At 34.9% G+C, this 16798-nt stretch overlaps 1 protein-coding gene across 1 annotated transcript; it reads right to left on the reverse strand.

Moving 5' to 3' along the window:
• Positions 1-1049: 1049 nt before the first annotated feature.
• cers3a (ceramide synthase 3a) lies at positions 1050-16693 on the reverse strand. The gene is made up of 11 exons (XM_059527482.1): positions 16007-16693; positions 11644-11824; positions 11158-11275; positions 9613-9731; positions 8413-8470; positions 6602-6652; positions 5968-6060; positions 5572-5700; positions 4615-4721; positions 4350-4503; positions 1050-2464 (listed from the first exon to the last, which is right to left on the reverse strand). Exons 2-11 carry the CDS (start codon positions 11814-11816, stop codon positions 2339-2341), a joined length of 1128 nt encoding a protein of 375 aa, XP_059383465.1. The 5' UTR covers positions 11817-11824; positions 16007-16693; the 3' UTR covers positions 1050-2338.
• Positions 16694-16798: the final 105 nt, after the last annotated feature.

The following is a 16798-nucleotide window of genomic DNA, read 5'->3' on the forward strand; positions in this document are numbered from 1 at the left end:
ATGTTTGGGCTTAATATTTTGGGTCTACCCCATCTGTCCTTTCAGATGAGCCACAACTGGGCAGAAGTCATAAGAGACCACCATCAGGTGTCTCTGATATCACTGTCCTTCTTTCAGTTTAAGCGTGTGAATTTTACCTTTCAAAAAACATGAAAAATATAATTGTTTAGAAAGTTAATTGCATGCCTCACAAATATTAGATGTATGTCAATACACAGCTGAGGATGAGCTACAGTATTGGTGATACTTATACTTCAGCAAAGACCACTAATGGTAGCCAAATCGTGTTTAGGATGTGAGGCTTTGTTCTGGTGGTCATCAGTTAAAGCACAATAAAATATTACCTGCATGAAAACACCAGAAGGCCTGGATCCACACTGGAAGCACCATAATGAAAGCAAGCATAAAACGTATTGTGACACCAAAAATGATGCCCATTTAGAAGGTTTCATTTTGATTTGACACTGTAGAACAAGTTCTGTGCTTCCTACACAAGACAGGAGTGTGGTCAATTGCTCCCCCTAGTAGTCAACAGAGGAAGTAAAAAACACTTGCTTAGTGCCAGTGAGTTTAAAGAGCCAGTCTGTTGTTTCATTATGACATTAAGATGCTCGAGTGCCATTTACACAAACTGATTTTACAGAGACTGTTCACCCACAAATTAAATAGCATTTCTGTTGTTGTTTACTCCACCGCCATGTTGCTTAAAACTTATAAATGAGGTTTAGAACAGTGGAAAGATTTAAACAACTGCTTTTTGAGCTGCTTTTATGAATACCAATTGATATCAATATTCAGTAGTTTCACTGAATTGAATATTCAACAGCAACTTGGAAATTATCTTTCACACAAACAATTATCACATGTGATCGAAAATTAAACATCTAAAATATTGTAATATGTTGATAATATCTATTTGAGCAGATTCTGGGTTTTCAACCTGGGAGTCTGTAGAAACATGTAAAACATGACAATAAATGACATTCCTAGCTATTTAGATGAACATTAACTAAAGATCTGAAGAGCATTAGAAAACTGGCATACTGAAATATTGGATCTAAATCTTTATTACAATAAAATTAGAATGAAACATTAAAAAAAAATCCTTAATTCCTTTACACTTTCAGTGCATACAACATTCTCAAAAGTATCTCTGATGATCTCTGGGTCTGTGCATAACCCCAGACAAGAAAAAAATTACTTGTCATAAAAAATGTATTTGCAAAGGCCTGGCTTTCATTCATTCATCATTCTCTCATACACATTTCATTTCATACTAATTAAATAGCCTGAAACATATTAAAGACATATTCAAAAAAAATCTCTTATTTAACACCATTCTTGAGATATACTTAGGTAGTTTTAAGTCACATCCATACTGTAATATCCTATAAAACCGTGTCTACACTGGATGCGAGCGATGTATCAAAACCATTCTACTTCAACTTCTGTCTTAATAGAGCAACAGCTGAAAAAGGGTTGTGCACTATTCTGAACATCAGCTGAATTTAGAATGCATTTCAAAAAAAAAAAAAAAAATTCTTGAATCCGATTTGTATTGAGGCCAAGATGGATGGATGTGATACATTAACACTGACTATAGACCGGAAGTCTTTCATTTTCAATGACAGCTGGTAATTTGAAATAACATTCTTTGAGTGCAGATGCCAAGTAAGCATAGAAATGCATACTAGAAACCAGCAGTACAGAGACTCAGTGACTTCCAGCCATCAAAAATTTTCTGAAAATGCACTGACAAAAAAAAAACTCTTTCAAGAAACAAAGTTCAGTGTAGAGACGGCGTAAAAAGAAAAGAAAACGATGCCTGCGAGAGGTTAAAGTGATATAAAAGTTGATGTTCTGCTTCAAAATCTCTTGCATGAAACAAACTTGAAATCTCATCTTATTAGTTCTCACTAGAGGCTAAGCTGGACAGCAGAGGTTGATGTAAATCTCAACAGCACGATGGGTGATGCCAGACAGCGAGAGCAGCCAGTGTGACGTGATCTTTGAGCTTCAAAAACAATGAGGAGTCTATTAAAACTTACGAGGAGTGTTCCTTCATAATTACCCATGTGATCTTGTGCCATAATGAAAAACAGTTTTAGTTGAAAGGGGGGAAAAGGTTTTGAAGCAGCCAAGACACACAGCAAGTCGTCTCCAGTGAAGCCGAGTGGGGAAATAAAACGAGGGTTTTTTTCAGCATTATTAAAAGATGCAATTTGTTTTGACAGGTTTCTGGCACATTCTCTGCGTGACAATAAATCAAATATATGTTTTTGGCTTCTCACATCCCTGAGGGCGATTCAAAGTCCTTTACAGTTTGAGAGAAGAGGTGTCAGTGATGATTAGCCCCACCTCCTCCTCTACAGCCATTGGTCACTTTCCCATGTCCGTCATTGTCCTCAGTTACACTGGTTTCACCATCCTCTTCCTCATTGTCGCTTCTCTCATCTTTAGTTAACTATCAAAAAAAGAATATTAGGAAAAAGAGTTCAAAATGTATTTAGTCAACACAATATCTAAAACAGGCTCTTTTATTTTTAAAACAGAGCCTGAGAATGAAAAATTGTGTTTACCCAAGCAAATCATCCCTTTGGAGAAACCCAAAACATGCGCCAAATTAGTTGCTTACAGATGTGAATATTCAAGCAGATGATTTAAGTTCAGAAAAGGGGCAGAGTTAAAAAAATAATAACCATTCATATTCAGCACAACAGCTAAAACAGAATTCAAGAAAGAGAATTTGAGTGGTGTTTATCCATGCAAAACTACGCCAGGTTGCTTCTGTGTGGTTGCTAAATGGATGAGTGGTTTTCACAAGCAAGTTTGTTTAATATCACTAATCCAAAGTATGATCCATATACAAACAGCAGGTTTACTGGTCCTTAGCTTAGACAACATTTAATAATCAAACAATAAACACGCCAATCTTTGAACTTGATGTACTTCAGAAAGCCAAAATCGAAGACATCTGAAAATACGGCCGGCCTAGAAACATTAACCTAACGAGCCATTTGTAGAAACCAGACACGCAGAAACACAATCCATCATCCATAGCATGAATCCGAACAGTCTGATGTGTACTAGATCACGACTAATTAGGTCCCTTTGAGCAACAGGCTGCAGGTACGTGGAGCAGGGAAGCGATTGAATCTGGCATCCCTCATCCGCTGCGCATTTGTGAGAGATCATGTACGCTGCCAGTGCAATCACTCTCAAATTATGGCTCACCTTTTTCAATAGACCGAGCTGGAGTGAAAACAATAGAGCACTAACTACAGGCTGGCAGGGCTGATTTTAATCAGAACGCCAGTGTAATTGGAAATAACAGAACAACGGCACAGACCTGGATCACTCGGTCACCGCTACAAGCTTGTGTCGTCGTTTCAGTTTAGAGTATAATTCATGCAGGGTGGCTTTGTCTATAACTGATATTATATGCATCTTTGTTTGAGTGTGTTTCGTATGAATCAAGGCAGTGTTTCCTAAAGGAGTATGCTGCTGTTGCAACAGGGAGCCCTGACCTAAACCATAACCATATATCACAAGACAGTGTAAACAAATAGACAATGCTTCTTTAAAACAGCTTTAGTCAGAAACTTATAAAATTAAATAGTTCAGTGCATCCAGGACTTTCCGACTGCACAACTGCCATAGTTTTATGACTTGTTAAAGCCATACAATGTCGGTTGTGTCTGTTTAGATGATTGATAACTAGCCCGAAGGTGGTAAGGTAACAGCATTAATGGTATTTGTTAGTAACATATGACCTACGGGCTGCATAAATGCACTTCATTACACTTATTTTTGAGTCATTCAGATCCACTACGCCTGCAACCATCTTGTAAATGAATGTACTGTATAATGTATTCAGGGCCTTTCACACATTGCATAACCCTGAGTTAATGTCTTTTTAACCTCGGGTAAAGCAGTGTTTCACACTTATAATTTGATAAGGTGTTAGCGATGCTTTTAACCCTCAGTTATGAAGATCCACTCCAACGATCTGTGGTGCCAAAAAAATAAAATTATAGAGAATGTTAGAGTGAGTAGTTTAGAAACAGACAAGCGATCATAAACTGCTTCACTGCTTTCTCATTAAATATTCATGAGATTTGCACATTCAAAATACAAACACAAGTCACCTATTTCTCCAATCGATGTTATTAAACATAAATATGCAAAAAGAAAGTTAACCCAGGGTTTACAAATGTACAGTGAGAAATAAAAAAAAATATACCACTACCCAAAATTATTTGCTAACCCAATGTAACGTGAGACCATTCAAATAAGACAATTTGAAAAAGAAAAATGAAGTAATTCCCAAATATAAAAGAAGAACTTACACTTCCAAAAAGAAACATCTTCACCATGCGTAGAATAAGATATGCCCAGAATATGTGCAGCATCAACAGGATGACAAGCATGAAGTTAAAAAAGTAATATCCAAAGAATGGCGGGTAATAGTCGGGAGGATAAACCCATGTGCAGTGAATGATCCTGGAATAAATATGCATGAGACCGACACAGTTTTTAAACAAATAATGCATGCATGTTATGTAAAACTCTTTATCAGAGCTTGGAAATAATAGTCACACACATTATTCTCACCAAAATGGAAAGATTATGAGTCGTGTGACTATGAAGACAGCAGCAAATACCACAAAGAGGCCGTTGCATGTGCTTTCCCATTTGGCGTAGTTGAAGATCTTAGCAGACTGAGGAGAAATAACACAAAAAAATAAAAAGCACGTGGAGTTCATACAGTGTCAACCAGGGTTTTTGCAGTTAACTAAAACTATACAGTCTTTTATTATTTGAAATAAAATTAAGCTTTTTTTTTTTTTTTGTATTTTAGCTCATTTGATTTAGTTTAACTATGTACTACGATAACTAAAACTAAACCTAAAATGTTTATACTATTGAATTAATATAAATATATAGCCTTATTTAAAACAAACAAAAACTAGTATAAAATAATTTCAACAAAAAAAAACTAACAAAAATTTTAATGAAAACATAATATAAAAATAACTAATTCAAAAATAAAAACGAATTCCAAACATTAACAAAAACTATAGTTTCTCACTATATAACGATCATATGAAACCAATAAGAACATCAGTTGTTCAGTTTGCAGCATTTAATTGCGACTCTACATTTTTCAGACATTCATAAACACTTACAGTACATTAAATGGGACAAATTTATTCCCTACGGAAACTGAATTTTTTTGAGTGACATATTGGAAGATTTGTCTCTTTTTAAATAACCAGTAGCTCATTCTCATAATTTCTCATTCTAGAGCATGTTTATACTAAAGTTGTATTTTGCCTGAGAGCAAGGTGAGACATCACTGTTTTTGACATTTCACAAAGGGTTCTTTGTGGCAAAAGAAGGTTCTTCAAATTATAAAAAGGTAAAAAAGAGATGGTTCTTTAAAGACCCTTTGACTGAATAGTTTTTTGTGATGTGATGGAACATTAGAAGCACCTTTATTTTTAAAAGTGTAAATGGTTAAAAATACAATAAAGAATAATCAAATAAAATATTTAATGTATAATTAACCTCTAAAAGAATGTCGGAGGAATCGTGAATGAGCATGACTAGGGTCCCAACCCGGATGTAGTTCCCACACCAGGAGAAAGCCAACAGTGTCAGTGTGGCCCAATGATGGATGATCTGCTCTTTAAAGTCCTGAAATAAATATATACCAGAAACATTCACAGAAAGTTTTCACAATCATTCTCAGTGACAGAGAAAATGTAGATGAGATAAAAAAAAACGGCAAAAAAAAAATCTGGTTTTAAATGATCGATAACGATAGCTTTCATTGTGTAAATAATGATCACATGTTTAATTCAGGTCTTGTGATAAATGGTTAAGCTCAGATGAAACGGTTTGAAATATAATTTAAAAGATTTCATGTAGTTAAAAGATGGTGTGATGTCACATGATCCTCACCTTTCGTTTGACGTCGAAGGTTATTCTGAGCACTAGCGACAAATAGAAGCCCATCTCCAAAATATAATACCAATACTGAGACTCCAGCATGGACTGCAGGAGCAAAAACACAGCAATAAGCTCTCAGAAACATGCACATTAACAAGAGATGACCACGTTACATTTTTATGATGGAAAAAGTAAAAGACTCTGATTGATCCGAGCTATAACTCAATGTGAATTTGATGCAATTCATTGTGCTTTGACGCGGCGGGAGTTTGAAGACGGCTCTTTTTTTTGGAGTGATTATTCTAGTTTTTGCCTGCCAATCTGAATGACATCACTGTTCTTTTGATTGCAACCTGGAACGCACATAACGAGTGTGAACGGTTCCAAAATAAACCTTCAGCTGGGCCAAAAAAAGACATCTTTCTTCTAAATATGGCCATGTTTGATTTGGAACTATAGCGTGAGCCTTATTATCGGCCTTATTTATTAGCCGTGCCATAAATTTGAGTGTTGCGTGAACCCTTTATCAGGGCAGGGTCAAAGTGAACAATATCTCGCCTGCTCTTATTAGTGCAGATGATATGAACGATAAAATATCCCTTGGAACAAATACAAGCAAATGAAAGATCTGAAGACTGGAACATACCTGTCTGGGATAGCCATTCCACACCTCCCGCAAATTATAAAACCAGGGTTTCTGTCATAAACAGACAAATCAATATTCAACTTTATGGAACACAGAACATTGGCTTTTTACTTATGACAGTTTTTGGATCTGCAAGGTGGCTGTGTTCTAAAACCTACTATGCTGCCTACTTAGGTGTCGTTTTAAGGCATCACAGGCACAATCCAAACACGAAGAATTCTAAACACTTGTGGAAATCCCATAATGCAGTGGTTCTCAATAAAGGGGCCTCTGCAGAGTTCCAAGGGGGCCTCAAGATAACTTAAATTAAAATAAAAAATATTTTTTATTTTAATTTGACCTCTCAACAGCTGTTTATCCACAACTGTGTTTTCTGTTCAAAACCGGGTTCCTACGGTTTTTGAAAATGGATATGCAAGGAGACCTAATTTTAAAAGTGCGATTTTCTTTTTTTAGACCTGGAAAAGTCCAATGTCAAACACACACACAAAAATAGAAAGTACAAATATGTTTAAAATTTTTATCTTTAAATCACGTTGGCTGGAAAAGTCATGTACTGTATTTTCCGGACTATAAGTCGCACTTTTTTTTCATAGTTTGGCTGGTCTTGCGACTTATAGTCAGGTGCGACTTATTTATCAAAATTAATTTGACATGAACCAAGGGAAATTAACTAAGAGAAATGAACCAATAGAAAACATTACCGTCTCCAGCCGCGAGAGGGTGCTCTATGCTGCTCAGTGCTCCTGTAGCCTACACTGAAAACATAGAGCGCCCTCTCGCGGCTGTAGACGGTAATGTTTCCTCTTGGTTCTTGGGTCTAAATAAATGCGACTTATAGTCCAGTGCGACTTATATATGTTTTTTCCTCATTACTTATTTTTGGACTGATGCAACTTATACTCAGGTGCGACGTATAGTCCGAAAAATACGGTAAATTCATAGCTTAAAGAGAACATTAAGAGTGTTTTAAGAGCTTAAACAAAATACAGTTATGACTAGGATTGCATGATATTGGGAAAAAATAACATTGCGATATTTTATTTTTCTGCGATATATATTAATATATGAAATATAATAAAAAATATTCTTTAAAAAAAATGGGGTGAGCACACTTACATTCTCATTTTAAATTATTTAAACAGACACCATCGTGTCAATTGATATGCGCGAGGGTGAGAGAGCAAGACAGCGCTCGTGTTGTTTGAAGACGGTGAGCGGCGGCCGGGGCTCACTCGCGCTCTCTCTCTCTCTCTGTCTTTGTCACTCTCTCGCGCGCTCTCCCTCTCTCTCTCTCTCTCGCTCTCTCTCTCTCGTGCACGCTCTCTCGCTCTCTCTCTCTCGTGCTCTCCATTCGTCAAGGGCCGGCAGCTGGCCCGTACAGTTAATGAATAACGGATCAACTACGACAGCCTACATCGCACATCCTGCGATGTGACTATCGTGGATTCGTACATCGCGATATCGATGCTTAAACGACACATCGTGGAGCCCTAGTTATGACATTTAATTATTTTAATTATTAGAATTGAAATAACTGTTTTTAGATTTACAGAAACTATGAGTAAATTTGAAAACTAGGTCGAGGGGGCCTTCAGATATTATGGATAATAGAGTCATAAGGACTGAGAACACTGTATTTCCCACAGTGCTCATCTGTCAGAGGTTACAAATACATCAGATTTCTATCACAGACCAGCTTCAATGGCCAAAATCATGTCAATCATCAGAACAGGAAAACAGGCATCGTTTTCACATATGTCTTACTTCAGCCATGCAGAAGGATATGTTAAAGAAGAGGATAAACTCACATCATACAGGGCTATGATTCCACCAATGAACGCTGCCAGATAAAACAGCATTCGCCAGCTACAGAGACAATCCAACAGAGATGTGATCAGGGATTACATTCAGATCAAAACAACTGGTCAACACTAGTCTTCACAGCACAAGCAGACAGCAACAAATTAGAAACCACTTGGGTATTATGACTGCTGCAGTGCGTTGTGTGTATGTGGAACAGTGTTTTATAGCAAACATGAAACATTTGTTAATTACATGAAAAAGTGAACAATATTTCTGCAGAATTTAATAATCTTGGTTAAATGTCAATCTTAACATTTACTACTGCATTTTTAAGATCATAAACTGTAGTTAATGCACTGTGAACTATCATGATAATTGTTATTAACTAATATTAACAAAGGTCAATAAATGCTGTAGACATGTTATTGCTTCACTGTTGGTTAATGGTAGTAGTTAATGCATTCAAATGAATGTTAAAAAATGGGACCCTACTGTAAAGTGTTTTACAGCTTTATAAAATAAACAAAATATACAAATAAAATAACATGTAATATATAAATAATAAATATTATAAAATAAAATTAATGATTTACTTATGTGTTTGTTTTGCTTTCTAATGTTTATGCATTTAGCACTGGACAATTTAATTAAAAAACGTTGCATCCACCATTTACATTTTACAAACTTATGCATTCCCTGAGAACCAAACCCTTTTTTTTTTATTATGTAATTAATTAGTTGACAGGGAGATTGTACATTAATAAAGCATTCCTGTAAATGTACCAGAATTAGCCAAAGGCTATTTTTCATCCGTAGTCCCTGGACAAGATGTTACAAATCACCCTAATAGAAAATTGAATTAAAAATACATACTAGAAAATTTTACCAAATCTTGCAGTAGTCTCTTAAAAACAATAGGGTCAAATAAAGACAATGCAAACAAGATACAAACAATAAAAGGATAGCTGGTGTTGACAAATCTGAGTACTAATTAATCAATTCTTCAACTGAACCCTAAATAAATCATGTGTGTCTAGAGCTCCATGAGCTTGCCATCGCTAAAGCTATGCTGTTTGTGCCAAATTACAAGAATGCAAGAACACTATCATCATTATACGATAATATCTGACTACAGAATGCAGTATTTGAACAATCAGAATTCTAGACAGACTTGTAATAAGTCATATTACATGCATATTTCATACCTGGCCTCTCTGAATTTTTTCAGAACCCCAGGTCGGTCCTGGTTTCGTCTTCTTCTGAACCAGCGCTCCACTTGTCTACTGGACCAGCTGCATTTTTTGCACAGGCCATCAATATCTGCCTGATAAGAGATGAAAGAGAGTAGAAGAGTGGGTTGAGATATTTTGTAGATGATCTTTTGTTAGAAAAGATGCATGTTGATTTTAGTATTACAGTTTATGCTTCATAATTCTGGTTTTATTTTACATAATGTTACCAAAATAAATCAGTAAATAAATTCATAGATTTGCCAGATTTACTGACGCATTTTCAAGTGTATCAAATTTACAAACGGGGTACACAATTGAATAAATATTCAAGTACCGTATTTTCCAGATTATAAGTCACACTTTTTTTCATAGTTTGGCTGGTCCTGCGACTTATAGTCAGGTGCAACTTATTTATCAAAATTCATTTGACATGAACCGAGAGAAAGAACCAAGAGAAAACATTACCGTCTACAGCCGCGAGAGGGCGCTCTAATGTTGCTGAGTGCTCCTGAGCAGCATAGAGCGCCCCCTCATGGCTGTAGATGGTAATGTTTTCTCTTGGTTCTTGGTTCTAAATGAATGCGACTTATAGTCCAGTGCTTCTTATATATGTTTTTTTTCTCATCATGACGTATTTTTGGACTGATGCAACTTATACTCAGGTGCGACTTATAGTCAGAAAAATACTGTAATAAAATTCAATACCTACAAATATATTTAGGCTAAAAATATATATATATATTTTTTTTTAACATTTCTAAATGTGTGATCTAGATGGATCTTAGTTCAATTAAAGTTTCCAAATAAATTTTGCAGATCTTGTCTTAAAGAGCCCCTATTATGGATTTTTGAAACTTAGCATTCATGCATTAACACAGCTCTAAGTGATGAAAACCTCCTGCAAAGTTTTAAATCTGAAAGTGCACCGTGTATAAAGTTATTCTCTCTCAAAAGAAAGAGTCGACTCTGAATCATTTAAATGAGTCGATTTTAAAATGAATAACAAGCCATTTCATGCTGATGTCATCATGAAACATTAGCATACTGCCCACCCACTTGTTGGTCTTTTCGCATTGGTCTGAATGAAAATGCAAATTCAGTCTTTGCCACTAGGTGGCACTTTTGGAGTGGTAAAGATTGTGGTTTCCCCGGCAACGCTGTACACAAAGCAGCACTGCGCTCACAAGCGATGCTTTAGCAGGTTTTACGGGTAAGATGAAATGAAAATGAGACCAATCGGACCAATCACAGCAGATTAGCGTCACGCAAAGGAGAGGTTTGGAAAAATGAATCTTTGAACGAATCGTTCAACATTGAGCAAGTAAGGTAAAAATAAATGCATGTTTTTTGACCTTGCATGCATGTCAACCTGTTTTTGGGGACTCCTAAAACCAAAAAATTAACCTTTCATTAACCATAATAGGGGCACTTTAATGTCTAAAACGGTGACCAAGCCAAAGGCGACTTTGAATATGATGTGGATCTGTGACATTGTTGAGTGAGAGTAAAAGATGTTACCTGTCCTGGATGTTTTGATTTTGTAATGAAATAACGTTCAAGAACATAATTGTGCTCCACTTTGTATCTGGTTTTCTCTGTAACGCCAAGCAAAGCTGCGAGTGGTGTCGCTATCAACCTAAAAAGACAGACGGTAGATTTAGATTAACATTTTTGATTATATGCAATTCTCAACATTGAGTTCCAAGTATAAATCATCCCTGAAGCATTTTTACACCCATCCTGTGAAGCAAAATTATATTTCATATATCGGTTTTGTGAGGAACTTAACAAAAAAGTACTCCAGTAATGTTTGTTTTATTTAAAACGTCATAAATATATCAAAAGGGTAATTTTATTTAAAATAAGCTTTGTATCTTGAAAAGTTCTCCAACACTGATAACATTTATTGCAAAAAAAAGATCTTTCACAAATTCTCACGCTGGCCTAATTGATCAAATTTCCATTTCTTGCAACATAGTCACAGAAATTCCTCAACTGACTCACCTTTCAAACATGTATCTGACTACAAGGAAGACCAAAGCGAATGGCACAGTGATGTAGAGGTGGGGTGCTCTAGCGTAGATGAGCCCTTCCTCGTCTTTGAGATCATCCCACGTGAGGTTCCCCGGCAGCCACAGCCGGTCCCACCACAGCCACTCACTAAACGTCCCAATCATGACGTGATCTGGTGAACACAGGCACAGTGCCGTCAGAAAGAAAATCTTAACAACTGATAAAAACATTACAAACATGCAGCTTTTTGCTTCATAAGTCATTAACTGATGGACTGGAGTGGTGTGGATTTTTGTGATGTTTTTATCAGCTTGTTTGGACTCTCATTCTGACGGCACCCATTCACTTCACATTGCTGAGGAAGTAATGCAATGCTACATTTCTCCAAATCGGTTCTGATGAAGAAAAACTCATCTACCTTCATCTTGGATGGCCTGAGAATGAGAAAATGTTGTACATTTTGATGCATCTTAATCTTTTTTCCTCTTTATTGATAATAGATATCCTATACATACCGTTATGTACAGTACTAAACATTTCACTGTAGCATACGTCACTAAACAGTATTAAAGTTTATAGGGAACTCATAAATATTTATTATGGATTTACAAAACTTCACTAACAAACAAAGAGGGTAATAGTAGAATAATCATAAAATAATATTGTAATCTCATCATATAAAAGACAATATTTTCATTGCAAAAGTATGATAAACATTTATGCACTAAATAGAGAATTTGCAAGTCATTGAATTGCAGAATTAAATGAGTCATATAAGCATTCGTGATAATAAAACAAAAGGCTTACACAGCGCTGTGGATTTGAAAACCAAAACTTCCATGAATGTTTTACAGGATTCTCCTGCATTTAAACCTTCAACAAAATTTTCAATGAAAGTACTATTTTAATGACATTTAAAAAAATCATATTCATATAACGTAAAGACTATACTGTATGTGTTAAAATGCTTGAGATTCTGTAGCTGGGCTATATGATCAATTTCTAAGCCTTAACAAATGATTCACAAAATGTGTTGTGTTGATGACAAAACAGCTCTGCTGTTACTAAAAACAGTGTTTGATAGGGGCGATGCTGACCTGGGGCAAAACCACAAGCTTATGCACCTACACACACCTGATCTGGGAATACAAGTAGAGCTGGTGTGAATCTACATGTTATTGTGTTGATTTCAGATCCATTTAGTTAATTACACATTAACAGCACTTCACACCCAAGTTAAGTACCAGCCAAATATTAGCTTTCATATACAAGGAAAACAAATTCTCTATAGATGGAAATATTAATGAGATTACCACAATCGAAGGTATGTCACAGACTGAAAAATAACGTAATCCTGGGTTATCTTAAATTCAAGTTTCACACGGTCTAAACTGGGCTATTAATCTATCCTGCAAAGCAGGTTTTGAGATATTAAACTGTGCAGTAAAATATTTGCATATGCACCTGACAAATGACTTCACAAAACTTAGCCAACTGAAAGGAAATCAAGTGGTTATTCAAGGATTTGTAGTGCTGTGATGCATCTCTTTGCCCCAACAACTTAATTTTGTAATAAATTTAAAACATTATTTTAAAAAATGTATATATATATATATATATATATATATATATAGTACAGACCAAAAGTTTGGAAACATTACTATTTTTTATGCTTTTGAAAGAAGTTTCTTCTGCTCATCAAGCCTGCATTTATTTGATCAAAAATACAGGAAAAAAAATGTAATATTGTGATATATTCTTACAATTTAAAATAATGGTTTTTAATTTTATACTTTAAATTATCATTTATTTCTGTGATGCAAAGCTGAATTTTTAGGATCATTATCACATGATCCTCTAGAAATCATTCTAATATGATGATTCATTATCAAAGTTGGAAACAGTTCTGCTGCTTAATATTTTTCCGAACATGATACTTTTTTAGGATACTTTGATGAAAAAAAAGTAAAAAAAAAAAAAAAAAAAAAAAACTGTTTTTAAAATATAAATATTTTGTAATAACAATATACACTACTGGTCAGTAATTCTTTTTTTCTTTCTTTTTTTTAAAATAAAATCAATACTTTTATTCAGCAAGGATGTGTTAAATTGATAAAAAGTGATAGTAAAGAAAATATATTAGTAGAATATATATTATTAGAATTTTTATTTTATTTTTAATAAATGCAGTTCTTTTTAACCTTTTATTCATCAAATATATTAGACAGCAGAACGGTTTCCAACACTCATAATAAATCAGAATATTAGAATGATTTCTAAATGATCATGTGATAGACTGGATGTTACATGTGACACTGAAGGCTGGAGTAATGATGCTGAAAATTCAGCTTCGCATCACAGGAATAAATTTTTTTTTTTTAAGTATATTCAAATAGAAAACTATTATTTTAAGTTGTAATAATATTTAACAATATTACAGTTTTTTTCTGTATTTTTGATCAAATAAATGCAGGCTTGATGAGCAGAAGAAACTTTTCAAAAACATTAAAAATAGTAATGTTTCCAAACTTTTGGTCTGTACTGTATATATAGACACACACAAAATGAGAACCACCAGAACACCATGTCAACTTAACATTACAAAGAGCTCATAGTCTGTTTGAACAAGAACAAGACAAGAGTAAACAGGGCTGCCTCCACGTGTACAGATCACACAGAATTATCATCACCCATCCCTTCAACCCCATTACCTCCACACTATCTTCTTTCTTAACCATTTCTGATAACAAGAAACTATAGGATAGCTGAACGCAATAGTTCCAATTCAAGAACTGATCAACATTAGCACATAAAAATGTTCACACTTTAGCACTACAACACATTTTGCAATTTCTAAGACACATTTCAACAAATACAACACGCTCATTTCAACGCTTAAAGATTCAAAGAGAACATAATGGTGTTTGGCAGTAGCTAAAGTTCACAGATTTACATCTACTTTGAGCAGCCATCTATATCTATATACATCTATATACATTTTCACACCAACAAAAGCATCTTGATTAAAAAAAATTTAATTAAACTTTGATTCAGTTTCAGGAACAGCAAGAAGAAAGAAATGTATAAGATCAGAGCAAAGAGGCATTAATCTACTTATGAACGATGATATGAAAAAAGAACTCTGAAGATTCTCAAAATGCTAAAAAACACACACACACACACACAAAAAACGCTTAAACAGGCAGGTTTCCACCTGCTCTACTATTTATTAGTCTTATATTAATATTTTATAAAAGTCCTATTTACTTTCTCCATTGTTTTGTTTAAAACTCAAAACAATGACTGCAGAATTGGTATAAAGTCACATTGCAAGCCTAAACATTTACTAAGATCAGAATAACCAATAGAGTTTAAAGTAAAGAGATGTTAATCTACTAATTAATTATAAGACAAAACAAACCCTGAAGCTTCTCAAATGCCTAAAAACCAACATGAAAACCTGAAATTGACAGTATCTTCCAGTCTTAAAATGCAAAAGCTCAAACAAAATCTGAAAGTTTTACTTTCCAAGCATTAAAAGTCCTCCTTATTTTCTCCATTCGTCTTGTTCACAAATGACTACTACAGGTTATTCACATTGCAAACATACTGTATTCCCAGGAACAAGAAGAAACAGTTTAAGAGATCAGAAAAACCAACAGACCAAAGCAAAGAGACGTTAATCTACTTAAAGTTTCCTAAAAATATATTAAAAAACAACAACAAAAAAACCTGTAGAATTAATATACGTTCCCATTTGAAAACCCAAAAGTTCAAACAAAAAAGTTTCCACACCACATGCTTTATTTTTCATTAGTCGCTTTCTGAACATAAAAGTACTCCTTAAAACTCAAATCAATGAATGAAGTTACTTAAAAATGCCCCCAAAAAACATAAAAACCTGGAATCAATAGCACCATTCAGTCTTAAAACTGACAAGATTTAAAAAGACAAGTTTCCACAAGCTCTACTTTTTTATTAGAGAAACTTTCCAAACATCTTTCATAAAAGTACATCTCATTTTTTTTTACATTTGCCTTGTTTAAACCTCAAGACAATGACTGCAAAATGAGTATCAAGTCACATTGCAAACATACAAGAAGAATCAATTTAATACTAACATAGTTTCCCAAAATGACCAAAAAACTATAAAAAAAAAACTTAAACTTTGAATTAATATAACAGTCATTTTTTTAAAACTCAAAAGAGCAGGTTTCCACAAGCTCTGCTTTTCAGTAGAGAAACTTTCTTATTTTCTCCATCCGTCTTGTTTAAAACTCAGATTGCATTGGCCAAGTCACAGTCGCTGGCATTGCATTATTTCACCCAAGGTCAAGTAAAGCCGCACGCTTACCTCTGCTTCCTGTCAGCGGTTGAGCAGGTGAATGGTGCTGACGGTGGGAAAGTGTGTAACATGACAGCACGGCTGCGCTGGAGGCCCATGGGAACACTCTCTGTTTGAAATACTTTGCGGTCACACCCTGCCTTGTTTCCTCCCCTCCTCCTCACCTTCCTGAGGTGAACAGGCAAAAACTGCACCCTGAGGACTCGCCTCATTTGCATTGTGCAACTGATAAGAGCTGCAAGATCAGCGGTTCACTCAGCCTGATAAGACAAAGCACAGGCCGACTGTACTCACAAACCTTTAGTTATTTATAGCAGTTGATCGCAACTAGTGTTACTTCAGGACACAGATTTTACACTGGACATCAAGAGGTTTGTCCTTTGGGATTCTTGATTAGTTGAACTAATTAAATGTTCTTCAGTAACATTTAATGTGAAGAGAGTCTAATTATGGAACAAGCCTGATCATGACATTAAAATGGGCAACAGCTGTGTGGTCTACTATACTGATGCCTATCCTTCTAAAACGGTTGGCGACAGGAATGGTTGTTGATTCTGGATATTTACATATAAACTGATGGAAATTAACTTGCTCTCATTAGCTGGTGATGTCATTTAAATGCTAATGAGCCAAATCCCGTTTCCCAGTCAGTGGAATAAACCTGCAGTTTATTTACTATAGACATACACTTTTTTCTTTTTTTTTTGAGTTTTGAGGTAAAAAAAAAAAAGAAAAAAAAAAAAGGTTTTACCTTTTGAGCAACAAAGATAAATGATTTAATAAAAACTGAATCAGGGACCC

This window comes from Carassius carassius, chromosome 3 (genome assembly GCF_963082965.1).
Source record: "Carassius carassius chromosome 3, fCarCar2.1, whole genome shotgun sequence".
Lineage (NCBI taxonomy): Eukaryota > Metazoa > Chordata > Actinopteri > Cypriniformes > Cyprinidae > Carassius > Carassius carassius.